The 24,934-nt window shown below is 45.1% G+C and overlaps 1 protein-coding gene across 2 annotated transcripts in view; it reads left to right on the top strand.

Annotated features, from left to right (window-relative positions):
• The first annotated feature begins 1,507 nt into the window (after positions 1–1,507).
• The window catches only part of spag9b (sperm associated antigen 9b), a 101,770-nt gene continuing 78,343 nt past the window's right edge, over positions 1,508–24,934 (top strand). For both annotated transcript variants that reach the window (XM_063221806.1, XM_063221804.1), the window contains exon 1: positions 1,508–2,120. In XM_063221806.1, coding sequence (XP_063077876.1) covers positions 1,821–2,120 — 300 coding nt within the window. In that variant the 5' untranslated portion in view covers positions 1,508–1,820. The remainder of the gene's footprint in view (positions 2,121–24,934) is intronic.

The following is a 24,934-nucleotide window of genomic DNA, read 5'->3' as shown; positions in this document are numbered from 1 at the left end:
AGCGGTAGCCTAAAGGGCCTCTCTCTCTCTCTCTCTCACTCACTCACTCACTCACTCACTCACTCACTCACTCACTCACTCACACACACACACACACACACACACACACACACACACACACACACACACACACACACACACACACACACACACACACTCCTCTCTCATCCTCTCTCTCTCTCTGTGTGTCCGATTACTACTTCCATGAGATACGTCTGCCAGAAATACTTACCTTATACTTACCAGCAGATGGAGCCACTGCGCATCTATATAAAGAAGTGTTGTCAGTGGATTTGAGAAATGAATAAACTATGTGCAATCAGAGACAGTCTTTGGTGCAGTGTAATGAGGTGTTAAGTCTGAATGCTCCTCACTGGAATACTTTTTTTTTACACAACACAATACCACAGTACCTAAAACCACACATTTCCTGAAAGCTATATATAGATGTGATTTTATGTATTCATACCCATGACCCTCCCTACTGTATATGTCGAGTATATTACACTAAGTTTAAGTAGCCTACTTAACAGGCGTCACTAAATGACCTAACAGCCAGTTTAGGTATTCCTACACCTTTTAAATACACAGTGAATAATGACAGTCTGGTAAATATTACTTTTTGCAAAGCATTATTGATGACAGAGGTCCCCAAACTACCTGACAAGGCCCCCCATATACTGGTAGATTCCAGCCAAGGCCCCCCTAACATGGTCCGTGCCACACATTTTTTTCTGTGCACCTGGTTCCACAACTCGATGGAGTTGGTGCATTCTGAAACCCATTGAAGTACAACATTAAGTATAATATGTATACGTAACATTATAAAGAAGAAAGTGATAACACAGTCATGACACTGCATCCTCCATCAGCCTACCCTTTGCATATCATGCCCAAACAGTACAGTCGTATAGGTGTGGGAGACATTGGCCCACTGGGATTGTTTAGCTCATGTTTGGTTCATTTTGGTTTACTTTAGTTATTCAATTTATTAAATTATTTATTTCATTTTGGTATATTTCTTCCAGCCAACCTGCCAAAGTCCCCCAGATAGCATGCCCTCGCAGCCCCCCCCCCCCCCCCCCCCCCCCCCCCCCCCCCCCCCCCCCCCCCCCCCCCAAGGTGGTAGCCGTGTTACAATAATATGAAGTCTCTGTCAGGCTCCTCTCTTTGACATGTGCAGGACTATAATGGCATGTGTTGACATGCAGTGGTAGGCGAGGGATAAATGTGATAAATGTGTTACTTTTTTATAATCATGGAATGGGATCACTGGGATAGGTAGTAGGCCTATCATGGCAAATAAGAACTTATTGGAAACACGTACAACTCTACAGGTAGGCAGGTGGACAAGGTATGATGCCTTTACTTTTCAATGTATTCAAACATACTTTCACAAAGTGACTGTAAAAACCATGCAATAATTTTGATACATAATAGCAGATTACATTTTGCACCAGGCGTTCCCTCCCATCCCGCTTTTAGAGTGTGACGTCACCACGTGACGGCTCAGTCAACAACTCAACTCTTGTGTTGGGACTACTTGAAACAACTGAAGTTGCATAGGAAAGGAAATACTACACTGGGCCAGGCAGCGGAGCCTGTGCGACACAAACTTCAAGTTGGTAAACTTGGCGTTACACTTGTAGTTCTTAACTTCTAAGTTAGTGCGCGTAGGCTTCAGTGTTTAATGTCGAAGCTAGGCGCTCAGTAATCATAAGGTGGGTAAGTTAGCGGGCGCGCGCTAGCCAGCTATCTTAAGTAGCTAGCGCAACAGCTAGCTATATTTCCATAGCTAGCTGGCAGAGTGAAGCGCAGATATGGAGTTGGACGACGGGGCTCTCTACCAGGATGACTCGGGCAGCTCGGCGATGATGTCCGAGCGGGTCTCCGGTCTGGCGAGTTCCATCTACCGAGAGTTCGAGCGTCTGATAGGAAAGTACGATGAGGACGTTGTGAAGGAACTAATGCCTCTCGTTGTCGCCGTCCTGGAAAACTTGGACGCAGTGTTCGCGGAGAACCAGGAGCACGAAGTCGAGCTCGAGCTCCTGAAAGAAGACAACGAGCAACTTGTGACCCAGTACGAGCGCGAGAAGGCTCTGAGGAAAGGCGTCGAAGAGGTGAGTCGAAGAGTTTTCAGACACGAAAGTCAGACCTGTTGGACTGTCAACGAGCCGTTACTGAGCTAAGTCACCCATTCCACTAATTGGGAGGCTTAGCATTAAGTCATCTTGCATAGGAAGAAAAGTGTCATGCAGCCTCACCTAGACACCAGCGAGTCAGTCTTGGTGACTGCAAGCATGTTAGGTCATGTTGAAAGCAAAATACATGGTTAGGCGTGTAGTTTTGGCGTCTCCATCCACCCTCTCCAAAGTTCACTGTTGTGTCTGCGTTAACATTGGCAACTTGTTGCATGCATGCAGCCAACCCTGCATCTTGCGCATAGGGTAACATCTGCTGGAAAGCTGCTGTTTGAGCACATTAAACCATGAGTAAAAAACAATTAAGCAGCCTTTTACAGTTTTACAAGCTGGGCAGCGGGGGGTTATGCCTTCCCATTCTGCGCGTAAAAATGTAACGTTTACGCACAGCCTCAACAATGGACAATTATTGTTGTGGCGTCCTGTCTGACAGTTCACACTTGACTGAGCAAATTGACATCACCGAAATAGGTCTCTTGTTGCCACAGAACATACATCCACGTGTGTGCTCAATTCGGCCACAGCAATCGATTATCTGCATTCAGCTGATGAATGCAGCTTTTGTTCAACTTGGTTTAAAGGTCAACTTATGCTTTAATTTATTTTACCAGGCACTGAATTAATCCATATTTCCCTACACAAACAGGAGCCTTTGTGCCATTTCCCCCTGCTGTACCCTTTATTGGGAGCTTATCAATAATATCTAAGAGCTTATCAATGATATCTCATTACCAAATTCATGTGCATAGTTCCTTGGCTACAATCTCGATACTCGTGTGTGTGTGTGTGTGTGTGTGTGTGTGTGCGTGCGTGTGCACGCGTACGTGTACTCTCGCCAAGAGAATTATGGTATAATTTGTGGGCAATGCAGCCGGTGAGCACGAGATGCTTATCAGCGCTCTCATGAACCGGTCATGTGCGGGGTGTAAGTAGTTTGCCGAACTTCTGGCGCGTAATTGTGTGGAGTGGATCGTACAGTTAGGTAGCTGTTCCCCCACCACACCGGTCGGTGACCTATTTATTATTCGTATTTAGCCTTCTGTACAAACAGACCAGTTACTGTACTCGGTCAGAGCAGCCTATAGCATAAGGTCAACATTGTAACGGATTATGCTGAACCGCCGAAATCAGTCAAACTTCCAGCATCAAGGTGGAACTTATTAAGTTTTAACGGCAAGGCATTTGCACCTTGTAAGCTTTTCTTACCTACCACTTATGTTGTATATCACACATCAGATAAGTTATCTCTAGAGGCTATTGTTACTGCCAATGTCTATCTTCATCCAGCACCATGGCCAGCGACATATAACAGCGCCATAAATGTCCATTAGACTTAATTAGGACACATAAAAACACTTCATTGGCTGTGTGTGGTGGTGTGCTGCTTATGCTTCCTGTCTGAGATGTGTCTCATTTCCAACTGTACACACAACATCCTTTTTGTACTTTTGTCAGCCGCTGTGACCTAATGGTTTGGGAGGTGGTCTTGAGATCAGAAGGTTGCAGGTTCAAATCCCCCACTTAAGCAAGGCACCTACCCCAGGGACTGTATCCAATGCTCTAAATTACTGGTAACTGTAAGTCGCCTTGGATAAAAGCCTCAGCTAAGTGTAATCTAATGTAATGTAATAAATAAAACACAGTTGAACATTGACTGTATGCTGGTAGCGGTAGTAAGCTTACATTGTGTGCAGTCAGGCTGTAGGCTGCTATGAGGCTGTGTACAAATTACTGAATTGTAGTGAAGATAATTACAATTACAAAACCATGTGACTGCAGTCCATTCCTCCTCTGAGCAAAGCAAAAGGTGTGGCCTTGGCTGTGAGTGAGACAGATGCGTAGGTAAGCAGCACCTCTTAAAATAAAAGTGAAATAAGAAAACGGCACTTGGCTCATTACTGCAAAGGGAACAGGGCCGCAGTTTCAAAACACTCAGATTCAGTTTTGCTTCCCTCCCTGGCAGTGTAGAGACACATAATGCGAAAGCCAAGTGCAGCTGTATGGCAACTCTACACACACACACACACACACACACACACACACACACACACACACACACACACACACACACACACACACACACACACACACACATACTAGTGTATACACACACATTATCTCTCTCTCTCTCTCTCTCTCTCTCTCTCTCTCTCTCTCTCTCTCTCTCTCTCTCTCTCTCTCTCTCTCTCTCTCTCTCTCTCTCTCTCTCTCTCTCTCTCTCTCTCTTCTTCTCTCATCCTTCACACATGCACTCTCACCCTCTCAAACACACACACATCGGACCAGTCCTATACACTTCTCACTCCTCTCCTCCTGCCAGACTTCAATGGCTGACATTCAAACTTCTGAATGTGCTAGACCACAAGTAACTGAAGGGCCTGGAGATGAGGTGACGGGCTGCTGTTACTATTCTTGTGACCAACCAGCTGGGATGCAGAGTCAATACCGTGAGCCCAGTGGTTAGGGTGGTGGTCTTAAGATTAGAGGGTTGCTGGTTCGAATCCCACCCTTACCTCCACCTCCATCCATGGCGGAAATGCCCTTGAGCAAGGCACATAACCCCACACTGTTCCAGTATGGACTGCAAACGATACCCTGTTGATGACTAAACCTGCATGTACACCAAAAGCGACCTACACTACCGGAGTGACTGAAGTAATTATTTTTCTATGGAGGGTCGGCAAATAAAGCGAATTTGCCGTGAGCGAAGCGACCTGGGCGACCCTGATGGAATTTCAGTGATTATGCTGTTCGGAATTGGAATTGGAATGTTCATATGTCCCAGGCTGACAAGCCAAAGCCGTTATGTGATCAAACATCTCAATGTGACGTCCAGAGCGAATAAGGCAAATTCATAGCAAAACTTCTTCAATGACCTCGACTACTCGGGTAGCTTAGGTCGTTTCTGGTGTACACGCAGCTTGTATTGCTTTGGATAAAAGCATCAGCCAGGTGTAAGTCAATGTAATGTGAAATGACACGGCATGTCTTCTATAGCACTGTAATACTTGGAAAAAGACAGCCATGCTATTGCTTCCTGAGAGGGAGATAGGGGGCCCTCATGAACATTTGATGACTTCCAAGTTCCGAGTTCCAAGTTCACTTGCTTCTGGTTTCCACTCTGGAAAAAGCTTCCGCAAGTGCTCATTATCCAGAGCTAAACAAACAACACACGCACGCACACACACGCACACACACACACACACACACACACACACACACACACACACACACACACACACACACACACACACACACACACGTTGAACAAACAGCTGGAGTTTTTGAAGGAGGTGGTCCACTAGCTTACACTTTTACTGATTTCCAATTCAAGCACATGTTAAAAATGTTTCATGCTTGTAAGTGTTGCCTTCCCAGGCCGCTTCATAGGAACCCTCACTGCGGTATTATTATTCTCCGTCCACGCTGCCAGATTTCTTTCACATCACTCACTACAGCGCCAGAGATTATTTCAGAGCTGGCAGGCAGACAGGCGAGCGAGCAGGCAAGCAAAGCAGTAGGGTGGCAGGCAGACTGGCGAGTGAGCAGGCAAGCGAAGCAGGCAGTGTGGCTCAAAGACAGACAAGACAAGCAAGGCAGCAAGCAGAGCCGTGCGTCCAGGCCGCAGCTCTAGTGGGACTCTGTTTCAGCCAGTATCCCTGTATGTAGCTCGCATATGTGACTTGTGGAGACTACAATCATCACTCATTGCAACACCAGGCTGCACCGCCGCTCTGCTGTGTTCTGGCCAATAACCCTGGTTACAGGTGTCATGGCAACCGATATACTGTTAAACTGCTGACAATAATAATTAATTACAGCTTGAAATAAATTACAAATATTGTGGCGTACCATACACTGTGAGCATTTCCAACCTCTCATCCAAGTCTGCTGATGTTGTCATTGAGGCACTCATCTAACATCTAATTTCAAAGCTGGAATCATAGTGAATTGTACAATCTGTGACCATTTCCTCCTCATGAGTTCAGAATGACAAGCAATTAATGTATTGTGCCTTTAAGCATGGTCTTTTAACATGGTTTGTCTTTATTCTCAAGATAATGAACACTCCTTGCACCTATTACACTAACTATATCAGTTTGTATAGGACTACCAATGCTTTCTAAACATATTTCAGAGCTGGAAGGGCGGAGAGGAGGAGAGCGCGGACATGCATCAAAGCAGTGAGTGTGGCCTGGCTGCAGCACTAGTGTGGTGGTGCTCTGTTGGGAGCAGGAGCAGTTGGTGCTTGTTTGGGACTAGTAGTGACCTTGTGTACTGTAGTTGCTAGGTGGTGGATGTCCAGGGTGTCTGGCTCTGTTTGTAGCTGGAATGTGCCTGTCATCCAGTGTAATCTTGTGTGCCTGGTCTCTTAAACTTAAAAAGATTTCTTTGACTTGTTAGTGTCCAATGTGGCCTTATTGAAAAACTCATAGGCGGTAGGTGTGCCCTAAATAGGGTGTTCACCAGCGTTGACCCAATGATTGTCATACAAACACTCAGAATCAGCACCCAGTTTAAATCTGTATTGATCAGTAGGCATGTCAGCGCGTCTTCTCCACTTTACACAAAGTCAGCTCAACATGCAGTTGGATCGTGGAAATATTCTTAGGTCCAAAATGAGCAGCAGAAAAAAATGGGAAAGCCACAGGTCAAGGGTGTCATAAAAGTCTGCGAAATAGCAGGTTGCTTGAAGTGAAAAACAAAAGCAAATTTGTGTTCTGTAGTTTGGACCCTTTAAGTTACTTTAACCGGGAACTTTGCAGGGATTTTCAACGGTTTGCTACTGTTTGTATAGGGGCACTTTTGTTTTTGTCTCGTAGACTGTATTGCTCCACTTTCTGGCATTAACTGAATTGTGAAAGCCATATGTGATTGTGTACCCGACTCGACAGTAAGACAATTTGTTTACTGTTCACCACCAGTGGCCCGGTCTGGACTAAGGATCACTTACCCTTATTAAGTTTTATAGGCCACACTACTGCTGTTCCCCTCCTATCCAGCCTCTGAGGAGGAGGAGAGAGGGCACTACACGCTTGGCAGATGTCCTCTACTGTACCGCTGCCTTGCCAGTGCCCTTCTCTGTTACTTTCTCTCTCTCTCTCTCTCTCTCTCTGTCTCTCTCTCTCTCTCTCTCTCTCTCTCTCTCTCTCTCGCCACACACTTCCTTCACGCTGTGGCTGAACAGTTAATGAGACCCATTCACACAAACCCACTCGCACACCTTTTCACAGCAAGGAGAGTAAGGAGAGAGTGATGTCCTCTTTTGTCCCTTTTTTGTCCCCTTTTGTCCTTTTTTGACTCTCTCGCCTGTGCCCTGCCCCTCTTGGGCACTGTCTGTCTCTCTCTGTCTCTGTCTCTGTCTCTGTCTCTCTCTCTCTCTCTCTCTCTCTCTCTCTCTCTCTCTCTCTCTCTCTCTCTCTCTCTCTCGTTCTCTCCGTCTCAGACACTTTCCCTCCCACTCTGTCACACTCTCTGTCCCTGTGTCCCTCTCTCCCAAATTCACATCCTGACTGAAAAGTTTAATGGCACACTCACACCTTTGTACAACAACTTTGAGACTGCTCACTCACACCTTTGTACAACACACACACACACGCAAGCCCACACACATATTGAACAAACAGCAGGAGTTTGTAAGGGAGGCGCTGTGCTCTCTTCCCTCAGTGACATTACGTTTACCACAAAAGCCATTACAAGTTACAAGCCCAGGCAGGCTGCCATTGAGCTGCTGCACACTGTGAAAGTAGTGATGCACGCACATCCAATCAAACGGGTGTCTGCTGGCTCAAAATAAACATAAAAGAAAGAAAGAAAAAAAAGGCACACATAGGACACGCCTACACCTGACGAAGACCAAAACGAAGACGAAACGTTATGTAAAATAAATCGTTGAACAGCAACCGTGTGCAGATTTGTCCTATTCCCCTCTGTACAGTGTGCCGTGTGGAGTTTAACCCAGAATATCTCACAAGTGAAAATCTGGAGGCTCCCTGTGTAATTTCTCGTAGGAAAGGTGTGGTTTACGATTGCTGCCTATGGCCGTTTATTGGGCGCTACGAATTCATCATTTGGCATATACGTAGCCTTTACCCAATCATGTCAGTTGTTGCTAACTGCAAGCTTCCATTTTTCAAACCTTTCCACCCCGCCCTCTGATTGGCTCCCTCGCTTAGGACAGCTGCCCTGCTGTCTTTCAGATCGGAGCGATTGTGCAAAGCAGCATGGGATTTCCCAGGCTAGTGTGACTGGAGGTGTAGTGATGGATCCTTTCACTGCAGTGCAGTGCAGGTGGGAGCTTTGCTGTTGGCCAGGAGTCGAGTCGCCTGTCCACCTGTTGAGAGGTGCCGTTACCTGGATGAGCTCATGGTCGTCTGTCTGGCTGCCTGGCTTATTGTTGTGCTGACAGGGGGCACCTGGTTAGCGTGACCTGCACACGGGGCTGCTAGTACACACCTGTCCCGCACCCACACCAGCACACCTGTGGCTACTGTACATGGGCAGAGCCGCTGACAGCTTTTGCTGGGCACAGGACAAAGTCATCTGAAAGGGGCCCCCAACCCACAATGTAATGGGCACCCTATACGGCTTCGTGCCATCGTGGTTGTTTGGACCGTTGCCCCCCGTCTGCACAAGAACTTCAGTTAGACAGCAGTCAGTGTGTTCTGTACTGGCGATAACATCTCTCAGCCCGTGGATGAAAAAGTTAGGCCTACCACATATGATACAATGCCAAGTTCAAGTTTCAACTTCATTGTTGCCAAAAGGGGCAATTAAGTACTGAGCAGATGTGTGGTGACTTGTTTTTGCAGGGCAGATGGAAGGAGTCACTTTCAACTACAAAAATGTCTGTGTACTGTATACTGTAAGTAGACCTAGTCCCAGGCAATGTCCTGTACCTCAACAAGGCCTTGGCACCCAGAGATGTAACGAACCAACAAGCCTTCAACAGCTGCTGTTTAGAGTAGAGCGTCATTGTAAGTTAGTGAAAGTTCTGTCCTTGGCTTAGAGAAGTATTATGAACACACCCATCACTTGTTATTTCGGTGTGCGTGTGCGTGTGTGTGTGCGTGTGCGTGTGCGTGTGCGTGTGTGTGTGCGTGTGCGTGTGTGTGTGCGTGTGCGTGTGCGTGTGTGTTTGTGTAATGAGTCTCTTTGTTAGACTCACCTGCTGACAAAGGTGAGCACTTAAGTGGGTGTGGCTTCGTCAAGTGGCTTGTAACGTACAGTACATGCCTTCGTGTGGGTGTTCACTGCACAGGTTTTTCTTGTTGAGATGAAATGGAAAGTGAATTGCAAGTTAATAGAAAGTGTAAACAACAACAAATGCGTAACACAGAAGAAGGGCAATGATGTTTTAGTATTAGGGCACATCAAGGTGGTGCAACCATAGCAGTACATATTCAGTGCAGTACATTAATTACCAATTACTAGTTAATTAATGGACATTAGCTGTGGTATACCACCTGTCATCTGAGCCCATAAAACTGTCATTGACCCATGAATGTTATGAAGATGAGACGTTAAACAGTGAGACAGGCCTTTGAAATGAGCAGAACATGTGCTTTGTGCAAAACTTGTAGCCAAGGGCTTTGACCCCAGTGCAGGAGAGCCATGTGATATTTTGTTGTGGTTAAATCCGGTGTGTCTTGAATCTTGCGTTGCGTCTTGTGGCTCCCTCCAGGCTAAGTCACACATGCCTAAGGGCTGTTGTGTCGTGACGACCGGTATGTATGGTAGTTGATTGTGCTTTGTGAGCCAGACAATGAGGCTTTCCATTTGGATATGTATCCCAGGGGACTGTAGCAGTGATTCTCAAATTGAAGGCTCTGAAGGTACTCCAAATGGGCTTCAAAATCATTTTCTAAACATCAAAATGATATTTTTGTGTTTGTTTGTTGTTGATTTATTTGATTTTTATTGTTCATTTGGTCAGAGGTGGGCCCTGAAGATTTGTGAACATTTCAAATGGGCCCCAAGTTGGAAATGATTGAACTTGAATACCCTTGTATATCAAAACCACGGCTCTATCATAGAGGAGCTCGAGAATAAAGAGCCTTTAGAGCCAGTTATTGAAAGTGTTTGTCATTTTTATAGCTTGTGAAGTTTTAATGGAAGATGTGTTTAAGTGTATTTAATAGGCTACTGAAGAGGAACAAATCTGAATCATGGTCATGATGTTGCTGCATGGTGACTGGACAGTTTTATCAGACCAGGGAATCCTTTCAAAAATTCCTGATGACTTGTACAGTATACTATATAGGCTACGCCAATGAGAATTCCAAGAATTTCTGCTACAATTCCTACCAAAAGGCAGGAAAAAGTTCACTGCCCTAGTCTCCACTGCTAGTCAGCGTCAATTGTTAGTGTCTTTCAACTTGTCAGTGGATGCCCAGACTTCAAGAAGTCTGTAGCACGTTCCCACTGTACAGTACACCAAAAGCACTGTATGCAGACATTATAGGACAAAAAACATCTTTATCCTGAAATCATAAACCTGTTAGTTGAGCTTAGTGGTTTGTTTGCTTTGCCTCTAAAGCAAGACAGAGCTTTAAACTGCTTAATGTGCAGGGACATAAAGAATGCACATTGCCTGGCTGCCTGGTTGGCTGCCTCTTAAGTTGAACAAGACGTGCTGCCACTGTGGTATGCCTGTGTGATTTAAGAGCACTGGTCTCCTCTCCCATGACCTCCTCTCTGCTCTCACCAGAAGCTATTATGATGCGTTAATGTGACAACACGTCGACGGGGCAACTTCGGGCACTTAGCACTGGGCCGTTAGACAAGGAACGCTGTTGTGCTGCGAAGTTTGCAGACGTAAAGAAGGAATGTCTCATGACGACTCACTACAGACCAGCACATACTGCCTCCTAGTCCTCCTCCTCCACCTCCTCTCCGCAAGGCGGGAGATGGTTCCTTCAGGAAGGTACAGTTGGCGAAACACACACTCCTCCTCTCCTCTTCTCCTAACACACTCCGTCCTCTCCTCTTCTCCTCCTCCTCAGGGCGGGAGATGATTCCTCCTGGGTAATAGAGTTGACTGTTGTCTGAATGGTGTAAGTAAGAATGTCTCGTGATGACACTCACTCCCGCGCACACTCCCTCCTCTCCTTTTCGTCCCCTCTATCCTCCAGTTGTTGTCATGGTCCTCCTCCATAAGGCGGGAGATGATTTGTTCAGGGATAGTTGGAAAAAACACACTCCCTCCTTCTCTTCCATATGTTTTCCTCCTCTTCTCCTCCTCTTCCTCCTCCTCCTCTCCTTCTCTCATCTCCTCCTCTCCTCTAGGCCAGTGGTTCCCAACCTTTTTCTTCAGGGACCCATGTTTTTACCATTGTAAGCTTTGGTGACCCAACTGCGCGAGCGCCTGCATGAGAGGGAGTCACATGATACCCTCTGTTTCCTGTGAAAACTCATTTTTGTCATTTTATTCCTCAATTCGTCTTCGGTGAAATATAGAATAAATGTTTAATAGCACTAACCCTTGGTTGCTTCTATGCATATATTAGCTAAATGCATTGTCATTTATTCACAATGGGCTATATATGATATTTAAAATGAAACCCCTTAAAATCAAGAGGGCTTCGCGACCCCCTGTGGATCTTTGGCGACCCACTGGTTGGGTCCCGACCCATAGGTTGGGAACCACTGCTCTAGGCAGTTAAAGATTCCTTCAGGGTGAGTTTGGGACAAACTAGCAGAGCAGGAGTGGCTGGATGCAAGCTGAACACATGGTATAGGCCTAGACATTATAGACAAGCAGCAGGGGGAACAAGATGAAACGCACACAGGCAAACCCAAACCAACATGCTGAGATCAAAAGGAAAATACTGGGCCTTGAGTTTCTCAAATAGACAGGGGCAATACGCCGACTGACAGCAGGGAGACGTACAGATAATTTGACACAGACAGGCAGGTATATTGCTTATGACCAAGCCTGCTAACCCCGCCCAGTTTAACATTTATCATGGTCCCACAACATTTCCCGTCCTCTAGTTCCGATTAGGCAGCTCATAGCCCTTCCGAGTGATTTAGCACTAGCAACTGCCACCAAAATAGAAATGGTGCCACCCTTTTCACTGTGCATAATAAGGTGCATACAGATGTTGTTATACATGTTGGCTTATGTTTAAGACTTCAGACACAATGCAATAGGAAGCGACATAGTAAAGACAGCTATGTGCTTAAAAGTAATAATAAAGGGGACACACCTGGTCTGGGCGGCAAGCAATCAGACAACCACTAACAGCTCCATGAGTCTAGCTGCATTGCTCTAGGCCAAGGGTTACAGGCTTTTATGGAGTATATCTTCCTAGACAGTCGGAGGAAGGACTTGGGAAGGGCTCGGAATGTTCCGGAAAGGAAAACTTCCTGAGTTCCCTTCTGGTCCGAGTATTTCCCCGACTGCCTCTCTCTTCTGGCATCCTGTGTGTTCTTTGCATCGACTCGAGGGCCTCCTCTGAAATTGTCAAACTCGTCTTATCAGTGCGTGAGACTGATGCATGCAACTGAGTCGAAGACGGAGAGAGATAAGGCTCAGTTGACATGTTTTCAGCCATTTCCTCTGTGGATCTTGAAATTACAAATAAAGTAATTTAGGTCAGGTTTCTTAGTTTCCAAACATGTTAATGGTGCTTCTGAATTCATAGGTCATGGTTTTGTGTGAGCACCCAGCAGGGAGCACACAGCAAAATGCCATCATGTGTCTCCTTATTGATGCCAAAATAGAACTCGCATTAGTCACGCCCTGGCACAAACGGTGACATTTTGCACCCCAGGTGTAGGCGAGAATAGACTGCATAGATTATGTGCATTGACTCTTGCAATGCTATTCGGCAAACTGGACGAGTGAAACATCCACAACGCAACATAAATGGAGGCAACAGATTTAGAAGGGCCCCAAAAATACTCTTACGCCAGGGATACATGCATGCACATTTGGCCAAGCGAAGCGAACTTCACCATTCATTCCATTGAGAGAAGTGAAGTGGGCCGAAGGCAAGCGAACAGGGGCGAAGAGAAGTGAAAATATTTGTCCAGGCTTAATATTATGCAAATGAGGATAGAATTTCGCCTGCAGCTGTCAGTCAGTCAGTTTTAATTGATTTGATTTCGCCGCTACGACCTGTTGACCATAGAGCTGTCAGAATGGAACACAGAAGCTGCTTCGCTCGTTTTGCCTTCATCTGTCTCCGGCGTTGGGCCCAAAGGGGGTCCCAGTTCCAAAAGCTGGGCTGCCTCTGTTGTTCCACATATTGTAGCTGTGGGGTCAAGCTTGATGATGGTTGCGCAAGCCTGAGGCTATACAGTACATTTGAACACTGAAATCCAGGCCTCATACTGCAGCTATGGGTCAAGCTTGATGTTAATGAAGTTTTAACTGATTTATTCTGCGGAGCCATAGCTTACAGTACATTCCTAACACTGAAATCCAGGTCTCCCAGGGCAGGGCCTATAGGCTGCCTCTTAATCTGACCCTAATAAGTGAATAAAGCAATCCACAGCATACCAGACCATGTTTACCAGGTGTTTAGTGTGATGAAAGGAGGATGGTGATTAAGGTTTTTTCCCCTGGGTGCTTTCTTGCTTGATAACAGCAGTGGTCATTCATGGAGCTCTATGCGGTGGAGGTCAAGGGGCGTTTTACGACCCAGTTTACTAATGTGTGTGCCAATAAAAAGCCATCGGTGGCCTATAAGTGGCCTCGCTCAGACGAGACACGGCCTCAGACTACACGTAGACACGGCATCCTGTTGACCTCAAGAGACCTGGCTGCCTTAATATTATGTCAAAATCCGCCAGTCTCGTTCATAACTAAGACTTTCTAATCCAGACCCTGTCACACATCCCTTGAATATGAAATTCTTTAATATATATATATTTTTAGGGCTTTTTTGCCTTTATTTTTGACAGGACAGTGGAGGAGAGACAGAAAATGAGTGGGGAGAGAGAGACGGGGAAGGATCGGCAAATGACCCTGCAGGAATCAAACCCGGGTCGCCGGTGTAGTAACCCAGTGCCCTACCGTTAGGCCATGGCAGGGCTGAATATGAGATGCTGGTATTGGTGTCATTAATATTGTTTACAAGTAGGGTTTTAGATTTCCGGCCTACAAGCCGAACCTTTTCCTTATGATTTAAACCCTGCAGCTCACGATACAGCATACGATGCAGCTAATGTATAGAATATCAGATGTGACGAGAACAAAAGAGAAGGGAACTAATGTTTTGTTAATATCTTATATTTCAATGTGGGCATCTGTGGCTCATACAGAGGTGTGGCCTATATGTACAATTGTTGTGGCCTCTTACTGCAGATGGGTCTGTCGACGGGTCTCAACTACATCATAACCACATTGCTATGATAATGCAAGGAGTCTTAGGTAACCTAACGCTCTGCGTTAACAGAGTTCATTTGAGTGGGTGTGGCTTATATTTGAGTGCGACCTATATTAGTCCACAAATTAAATTCTCAAATTCAAATTCACACATTCAAATGACAGCCGTTAATTTGTTTGTTGCTTCATTCCTCATAGATTTGACCTTATTGTCTCACCAGTGTCATTTTCTTTTTTTAATATATTTTTTAGGTGCTTTTATGCCTATTTGATAGGACAGTCGAAGATGGTGACAGGAAGTGAATTGGACAGAGAGACAGGGGAGGATCGGGAAATGAACCCGGCCGGACTCGAACCGGGGTCCCCGTGGGTGGGCATGCAAGCCCAAATGTGGGGGGCTTAGCGCGCTGCGCCACAGCGCCCCCCCTCAGTGTCAGTATCTTAGTGCATAATGAATACATCAGTGCCACTTACATATTGTACAATAGTTAGCAGTCTGGTGTGGAGATTAAGAAGCTTGGTGTGTATGGAGCTTGGTGTGTTATCTGTGTTGAAGTGCAAAACAAAAGATCCCTCACACTATCCATTCCTGACGTTTAGAAAGTCGCATGAATGAAAAATTGTATCAAAGCTTGCTGGTGGAATGGACAGTGTGCAGGACTTTTTACACTTGAATGGCAACCTCCCTGTGGTAATAGCCTACCCACCTGTCCATCTACAGAGGTTTGCAGAAGTGCTGTTGGAACTTCTCTGTGTTTGACAGTCATGGCCAGTCATGTTGCGACTTTGTTGACATGATGTTGCATATCCTGATGTCACCGTGCTATTATAGTTCCCGTCGTTCGTCTGCTGGCCTGCTAATCCTAGGGCCTGAGCTGTCACTAAGGCATGGCTGTGTACCAACAGAGTCAGTGGCTGCGTTGTGAGACAGACTTCTTCCATCAAGCACTGGTGTCACTTTTTATATCTGCTGCACACTTTACTTGGTATACTACTACTACTACTACTACTTCTACTACTACTACTACTGAGTGTTGTCCTCAAAAGTTTTGAGCCAAAACACAATGTTGTTGCCTTTTTGACAAATTCTTGAATCTTCCATATCCACCCTTTCTTTGTGGCAATGTCTTCATCGTTTCCATATCAAATGTTAAGTTAGCCTTTAAAGACTTTGTAATGTTGCTACTGGTGTGTGTTTGTGTGGCATGCTTGCGTATCACAGATATAGCGTTATAACGACATGCAAGCTTTTCAAAAATGCTTTAGGTGAACTACCCATATTGATATTGCTTTAGGTGAACTACTCATATTGATATTGCTTTAGGTGAACTACCCATATTGATATTGCTTTAGGTGAACTACTCATATTGATATTGCTTTAGGTAAACTACCCATATTACCCATATTGATATTGCTTTAGGTGAACTACCCATATTGATATTGCCTTAGGTGAACTACCCATATTGATATTGCTTTAGGTGAACTACCCGTATTGATATTGCTTTAGGTAAACTACCCGTATTGATATTGCTTTAGGTAAACTACCCGTATTGATATTGCTTTAGGTAAACTACCCGTATTGATATTGCTTTAGGTAAACTACCCATATTGATATTGCTTTAGGTAAACTACCCATATGGATATTGCGTTGCTTATTTTACCAGATGAAAGCCAGATGAACTTGCTGAAAAATGAAACACTTTTCGGTGCTTGAACACTTTCTGCATGAAATTCTCTGCATTTCCTGAAATGTTCTGCATGAAAGTAATAATAATTTGTTTCCAAATAAGGTGCCAACTGAACACACTTCCACCAGTACAGCAAGATAAAGTAAATTCATTTTCATCACCCGCCAAAATGGCTAGTAGATGTTCATCTCACTAGCCAAACACACACTCACTAATGGGTCAAAGTGGCTTGTAAGGAGTTTTGTTTCTACCAGCCGAACTGAAATTTCACCAGCATTTGGTAGAGCCCTGACTAAGAGAATGTTTGGCACCACCCCTTTCTGCACTTTCTACAGCAGTCCACTAGATTGTGAGTGAGTAAATGGTTGTAATTTGCCTCCAAACTCACCCGGCCCAACTTCTCTGAAAGTGTTAGTTCAATAAGCCTGAAAGTGTTAGTTCAATAAGCCTGAAAGTGTTAGTTCAATAAGCCTGACTTTGCCAAATACACAGGCCCTGGGCCAGAGAGCTCTCAGCAGCACTGTGCTGAAAGCCAAGTCCCACCCAAGTGCAACTTATCACCAGCCAGCCTCACGTATGCACGCACGTATGCACGCACGCAAGCGCACACACACACACAATCACACACACACACCACCGCACACACACGCACACATTACACACACACCACACTACACCGTGAAACAGTAGTTGACCCCTGTGTCCTCTGCTGCCGGCTTCCCTGGTCACGTTAGTCAGAAAAGCGTGGCTGGTCAACTGAAGATGGGGCAGGTGACTAAGAGAGGCCAGCCAATAGACTGGAGATGCAGTGTGACTTCTCATTCACATTCGGCAATGCAAGCACAGGGCGTAGGCGAAATGTGTCCGAATGTATCCGTGCTAGGGATGCAAATGATTAATCGATTAATCGACCAATGCATTAATCGATTAAAACATTAATTACATTAATCGACAATTCAACTGACAAGAGACCCAGGTGAAATGGGCATATGAAGAGTGTGTGTGAAGAGGGTTGTGAATAGTGGGAATATTTAAATCACAGTATCAATCATGGTATGGTATGTACATTTTTAATTAAATTTTTTAGATTTAGTAGTTTATTTCCGAGAAACATTGAGATTTCGGGGGGCGGGGGAAACACCGCTTATCAATTAATCGTAAGTCGATCGATAAGACTATCAACTAATGATTAATGAATTAATCGATAATTTGCATCCCTAATCCGTGCTCAGTTTGAAATGGTGGTTAGAAAACATGAAAACAGGTTATTCCTTTCACACCAAAGCGCAGTGGCAACGCAGTGTGAGCGGGAGCCTTCACAAGTGTGCGTTGCAACTTGAAAATGGAACATGAGTCGATTTTCTGTGAGAGCGTGTATGCGTGCACATGCTATGAATGAACGGACTCCCGTTGGAATGTATGGGCTGGAAAGGCTGGGACGGGATGGATAGAACACGCATGCAGATTGTCCAGTGTGAAAAGGACAACTGAAGAGCCCGGGAACCTCACTCCCTGCGTGTTCGAACCTTGTATGTGAATTTACCGTGAGAGGCCAGCCAATGGAGTGCTCATACAGTGAGAGAGCCACCAATAGAGTGATGATAGTCGGCCAATAGAGTGGAGATACAGTGTGGCCTCTGTGGCAGCCGGGGCACAATGAGGACATTATGCTGGAGTAGGAGAGAAGGGGAGAAAGAGCTGGGTAGTCGAGAGATACCCCCTCTCTCTCTCTCTCTCTCTCTCTCTCTCTCTTTCTCTCTTTCTCTCTTTCTCTCTCTCTCTCTCTCTCTCTCTCTCTCTCTCCCACACTTGTTCCCTCTATCTCTCTCTTGCTCTCTCTCTCTCTTTCTTTTTCTCTCTTTCTATCTCTCTCTTTCTATCTCTGTCACACTCGTCATTATCTCACCCACTCTCTCCTCTGTCTGAGCTCCTCTCCCTCCCACCTTCTCTCTCTCTCTCTCTCTCTCTCTCGCTCTCTCGCTCTCTCTCTCTCTCTCTCTCTCTCTCTCTCTCTCTCTCTCTCTCTCTCTCTCTGTCTCTCTCTCTCTCTCTCTCTCTCTCTCTGTCATATGAGTCCATTTGCCAGAGTCATGTGATGCTGTGGGCAGACTGATGGAGCAGAAGCAAAAATCATAAAACTTCACCCTCTTCCCCGTCTATCCCTGAGGGAAATGCCACTTACTTTGGTGCTCTTGCAGACTGACACTTGCCTGTTATTCATAGACCAGTGCAAACTCATCAGGCAAGGCAACTTTATTTGTATAACGCATTTCATACTCAAACAGTTCAGTGTGCTTCACAAAAGATAACAGTAAAGGAATAACGAAGACAAGAAATTGAGGAAGCAAACATTAAATAATTAGAATCGTTGCATCAACACATCGTGAGTTTGTTATCTCTTCTCCTCTCCTCTTTTAACCTCTCCTCACCCTTTGCCTGCTGGGGTTATCATGTGCTTGTGGCCCTCAGTCTTGTTTTATTGCCCCCTATTGGGCATCACCTGATGCTTGATAGGCAAAAGTAAAAGAACACGCTGGTTTCTGTCATGAGACCATGACTTGTTTTTTTGTGTTTTTTGACCTTGTTGGTCCACCGCTTTCTCTTTTCACTTCTTCCATAGGCCTCCCAATTCCTTACCTACTTTGTAGGCCTGTAAATACCTAGAAGTTCTCTGTCTGTCTGTCTGTCTGTCTGTCTGTCTGTCTGTCTGTCTGTCTGTCTGTCTGTCTGTCTCTCTCTCTCTCTCTCTCTCTCTCTCTCTCTCTCTCTCTCTCTCTCTCTCTCTCTCTCTCTCTCTCTCTCTCTCTCTCTCTCTCTCTCTCTCTCTCTCTCTCTCACCTCTTATTAGATCTTTGTCCAGTTAACCCCCCCCCTATACAGTGGGAAGTCTGTGCCTTTTTCTCCTGTGGACTTGTGCTGTTGACAGTAAAGTGCTATGATCTTCGTCATTACATTACTTTACATTTAGCTGACACCTTTATCCATAGTGACTTACAGTTACAGGGTATTGGTTATAGACCCTGGAGTGATGTGGAGTAAGGTAAGAATGGGATTTGAACCTGCAACCCTCTGATCTAAAAGCCAGTGCTCTAACCATTGAGTCATGGCTGGCCGCCCATGAAATCACTCTAAAGTGCTGTGATCTTCCTAATTGTTATTGTCTGCCCCCCCCCCCCCCCCCCCTTAATCCCCTGTCTAGTCTTCCCCTGCTGGGAACTCACACAAGGGGTTAAGACTGCCGGCGCATCCAATCGATTAGCAAACTTCAGCAAACTTCACCTCAGTTTACCGCCAGGCTGTCTATAATCCCCAGGGCCAGTCTTGTCCTCTTGCACTGACGACTCAACTCACTCAAACTACGTTACATTGAGATTTATGATGTCCCGCAAGATGTCCTACTGTACTGGAGCACTCCTGAACTTAACACAAGGGTTAAGGAAGATTCAATCATCTTAGGACCCACACATCTTGAAAGTCTTTGTTTGCAGTCGGTGCAGCTCTTCAAAGTTTCATTGTTTCAAAGGCTTACAGCTGAAATGTTGACATGCCAACAAAATAGTAGTGAAGCCATAAAGAATCAGTGCTGGACACTTCTTGTAAGTAACATCCAATGATTTCAGAGTCCACACCTCCTGAAACAAGTCTGTGTCTGTTCTCCCTTATCCACAGGTCCAGTCTAGTCTTCTCCTGCTGGGAACTCTGAAAAGCATTACATGGCCTTATGTTGTCTTGTTGGTCATGCATGATGATATCATCTAGGAGGACCTTTCACAGCTTGCGTTAATGGAAAACTTCTGGTTGACTGTCGGATCCAATCAGGTGACTTTGGAGAATTTGGGCAGCCGTGTGGGCCTAATAGTTAAGGAGGTGGTCTTATGATCAGAGGGTTGCACGTTCGAATCCCACCGTTACCTGTTCCTACATCCATTGATGAAGTGCCCTTGAGCAAGGCACCTACCCCTCATTTTCCAGGGACTGTAACCAATACCCTGTATCTGTAAGTCGCTTTAGATAAAAGCATCAGCTAAGTGTAATGTGATGAAATGTAATGTCATGACCGGTTCCCAACCAGGAAAAGATGTCTTTCACACCAAGACCTGCTGTGGGGATGACATGTATGCGATTGCGTCTGTTTTATAATGCGTTCTTCTGTCTGGAAAAATTACAAATGCATGAAAACGGATTTTTCCTTCCACTCCAAAACACTTGGACTGATTTTTTTTCCTCAACTTTGTCTTGTTGAATGAGGCCTGAGCCCGAAGTAAGCAAGTGTTAGACCTATCACACTTCTGATTGTGTTAACTAGCCGCAGAGATACACCAGCGGCGACGCGACTCAAGCGACAGAGTGTAGCAGCAAGCGATACGAGAGACTGAGGAGACTAGAGTATGTCCGTACAGGCGGAAGGCAAAGCATTCAAGCATTCCCATTGGCTGTGGTCACTGACCTCTATACAGTCATTGGCTGTCGCGGCTTGTCGCCGAACCGCGTCATAAAAAGTTGAAAAGATTTCAACTTCAAATTGTCGCGCTCGTCGCGCAAATCGCTCTAGTCTCCAGAATCGCTTTTGTCTCTCGACTCAATACAAAGTCAATTACTTCCGTCGCTCGACTCGCTCAGATCGCCGCTGGTGTATCTCTGCGGTTAGAAGGTGATGTGTGTCTGCCATTGTTGGTAACCATGCGGAAAGGAGTACTACAACCTTTTTGTTTATTTTCAAAGGTTTCCAAGAACGCCTTTGAGTCACTTCCAACAAGTCTCTAAATCGTATTACAATCACAGTGGGATACGGTGGAGACGTGAGTGGAGTAGAGCTCATGTCACATGGTGGAAGTCTTTAAAGGATTAAAAGTGTGTAAGCCTTCAGCGTGATACCACCTTTGAAAGAAATTCTCATAAACGTGTGTGTGTGTGCGTGTGCGCGCGCACGCATGTTAGTGCGTCTTTTCTCCCATTTTTGTCTTTGATGCATACATTTGCAGACAATTCACAAAATACAACAAGATCTGAGGGGTATACTAAGAAGCTGGTTCAGGAGTAAATCAGGTAAATCATCTAATAGAACATCATCTAAATCATCTAATTATGATTTACCTCTTAACTTAACCTAGTTTACTCCTGATCCAGCTTCTTAGTATTGTCCTCAGCAGACTTCTGTTGCGTGCTGGCAAACGACCCAAAAAAACAAATGGCAAACCACACACTAATTATTTTTATTGTGTAATGCCGCATTTTTTACCCTTTTGAAGAAGCTTTCTGTTGTTAATCTTAACTGCTTTTATTGACCCCATTAATGTTGTGCAAAATGGTCACCTTATGTAAATGATCGCTCTACTTTAGAAAACAACTTAGTAACACCATATAGTTCGACTGTAAAAAGCTTAACTTGTAAGCTGCCTGATTATTTCTGTCTCTCTCTCTCTCTCTGTCTCTCTCTCTGTCTCTGTCTCTCTCTCTCTCTCTCTCTCTCTCTCTGTCTCTCTCACTCTCTCTCTCTCTCTCTCTCTGTCTCTGTCTCTCTCTCTCTCTCTCTTTCTGTGTGTGTGTGTGTGTGTGTGTGTGTGTGTGTGAGAGAGAAACTGGTTGCCATTGGAGCTTACCATTTTCACATCCAGTCAAACAAGGAAAAAGGAAGAAGGCTGTATACACAGAGACGCACAGTAGTAGACCTCTCTAATATTATTGAATCAATTTAATCAAATCTTCTTAAAGCCCCCTCCAAACATGAATAACACACTGCTACTACACAGCGAACAGGACCATGTGTTTTGCTTTAGCACAGAGCATTACTACAGCATTACTCTGAGGTGTGTGCCTGTGTGGTGTCTTAAGTTGTTTTGGTTAGCATTACTGTGAGGTGTGTTTGTGCATGCGTGCGTACTGTGTTTACGGTAGGTTGTTTTGGGTAACATTACCGTACCGTGAGGTGTGTTTGTGTGCATGTGTCCCTCCAATCCATTCTGTCTTAAAGTTGTTTTGGTTAGCATTACTATGAGGTGCGTGCGTCCGTGCATCCATCGTCCATGCTGTCTCAAAGTTGTTTTGGGTAGCATTATTGTGAGGTGCGTGTGCCGTCCGTCCGTCTGTGCATGTGTGCGTGCCTGCATGCGTGCGAGCGTGCGTCCGTGTGTGTTGTTTTGGGTAGCCGTAATGGAGCTCTCCTACAGCTCCGCAGGAATCTTGGAGCGTTTGTGTTGGCAGGCCTCACATCTCATTCCAGCTCACGGGCCGCTCTCGTACAACTTAACCCTGCTTTGTTTCCACACGGCCCACAACATGTCCTGCTGGATTAAGGCTTTTGTTGAAGGGATTTGTCAAAATTATTTTATTAAAAATACTTCAATTTAGCTGTTTTTTATGATAAGCCACACAATACGTCTGTATTTTTGTGGGTGTGTTGTGTGGTGGTCCCGTGGAGCCGTGAGATCTCTCCGCACTCTTGGCTTTCTAGCTAGTATATCTTTTAAGGATCCAAAAACACCAACATTTTTCTCATCACACAGGCCAAGGCAGTTCTTTTTGCAGCAAAACAACATTATCCTGCTTGGCGAGCGACTAGACATACTTTTATTTCACTTTTTAAATCTATTTTTATCTATGTAAATCTATTTTTATCTATGTAAATAAATCCAGCCATCCATTTGGGCTGGGAATCGATCCAAATTTCCTGGATCAATTCGATTCCGATCCAGAAGGTCACGATCCAATTCGATTCACGATCCAATTCGATTCGATTCGATATCGATCTTCTGTATTGTTGGGTTGTCACTTTTAACCCACTTATGCTTAGAATTCTAAGACCAGCTCTAAAAACCTAAATATGTCAGCATTTGTGTTTGAAAGAATTACAGCTGAGCCGGGAAGGTGCTTAGTTGCCATTGGGGGGCAGTAGTCTATTGTGATGAGGTCCAGGGGGCATTGGCAGGCTCCCCCATGTTCCCAGACGACAAACATATTTTTTCCATAAATATTGCTAAACTTTCATTTGAAATTGAAAGGAAAGGTAAGAACATTTATTAGCGGTAGAAGTGAATATTGTTACTAACCAATTTATGGAGTTATGTTCACTATTACCATTTCTATGAAGAGTGTCTGTGACCTCCCTGCAGTATCTCTGCGACCACCCCTGTCTTAATCTAACCTGGAACACAGCTCAGTTTAATCTGACCTCGCCGAACATTGCTGTTTAAACAATAAAAGAGATAAGCAAGCAAACAGTGTGTCCTTTGCCCAGTCCCCCCAGGAAATCGCGATGTTGTGTCGTTTTTCGCAACTTCAATGAATTCCCGCGAATTCTGCGCGAGAGCGCAACTTTAACCAATCACCGCGATTTCCCGCAACTTTGAACACTTTGAACCAATCCATGTTGCGCTGACTTCACTGACGTCGACAAACTTCCTTTCAAAAAGGATAATACAATAAAAAATACAATAAAAAAGTAACCTAGCAATCAGTCCCAGCACTGTTGTCGGTGAGGGGGGAAAAACTAATAAATACGAATGTAAGAAACGCCATGTTCTCATTGCGCGGCTGCTCGCATGGTCACAGGAGGGAAAATGTATGACTACTAGTCTGGCATAACCAATAGGCCTATATTTTTTAAAATGTGGTAGGCCTAGGCTACATATAGGCTATAGCCTAATTAACACTTCATGACAGTCATCACGCCAAGTATAGGGCTCCTACAACAAGATGTGTTTTCTTTTTTCTAAAGCGGTCCACCTGCTGGACCACTTTGGTGTTTGACTTGTGCGCATAGGCAACATTTCCCTCCGAATTGAGATGCGCAAATGCCTTGTCCACAACAAAGCAGTAATTTCCATCCTTCATTGTGAATGCTGCGTGCGTGCCTGGCCGATATAGTAGGCCTAATCTCTTTCGCGCAAATTGGGCTATGGCTGGATCAGGGTTCACGTTAGCCGGCTGTGGCCGGACATTGGCCGTTTGCATGCATGAATGACCGGCAAAATAAAATGTGGCCGGACAAAATGTCCGACAAAAATGACTGCAATCAGTCAGTAAATAATATTAGCTCATTTTAAATAGGCCTAGGCCTACTTAACGTTACAAAAGACCAGTAGGCCTAATATGAAACTGAACAAAACTGAAAATATTTGTGAATAGCCTATGTAAATGAACTTGTCATAAGCAGCACGCAATATTGCTTGCGCTCTCGTCCCCACCGTCGTTGTCCCCAATCACGTTATGCTTATAATCACTTGACTCACGCTGGCTGCTGTGCTGTCGAGGAACGATTCTGTTTTGTTGTGGGCTATTTTTTACCAATATATCAGTGAACACAACAAAGGGCATTGCATTTGCAAAACCGTTTCATGCCCTTTGAGAAGTGAAGCCTAACAGTTTGGGACTCAATGGCATGCGCAGCATTGCATCACTTTCACTTTTACCTCTGCTGAAAAATGGTGGTGGATCTCCAAGTAGGCTACAGCCTACAGAGGGTCAAGTTAAACATTCCAGAGAACGATGGACTCGCCAGAAGTCCCAGTGAAAGTGCATGCAGGGCTTTATAACTGTTTTCATCACCGGCCAAAACGTGTAGGCTAGCCAGGGCTTTTTTTGAGGGGGAGCAAGGCGGAGCTAGCTCCGGAAGCTCTGACGCGCGCTCCGGAAGCTCTGAGGCGCGCTCCGGGAGCTCTGACGTGCGCTCCCCCAACTGGATCTTGACAAACGATATGATAATAATAATA

Source organism: Engraulis encrasicolus, chromosome 17 (genome assembly GCF_034702125.1).
Source record: "Engraulis encrasicolus isolate BLACKSEA-1 chromosome 17, IST_EnEncr_1.0, whole genome shotgun sequence".
NCBI lineage: Eukaryota > Metazoa > Chordata > Actinopteri > Clupeiformes > Engraulidae > Engraulis > Engraulis encrasicolus.
This window is presented reverse-complemented; position numbering and strand designations above follow the sequence as displayed.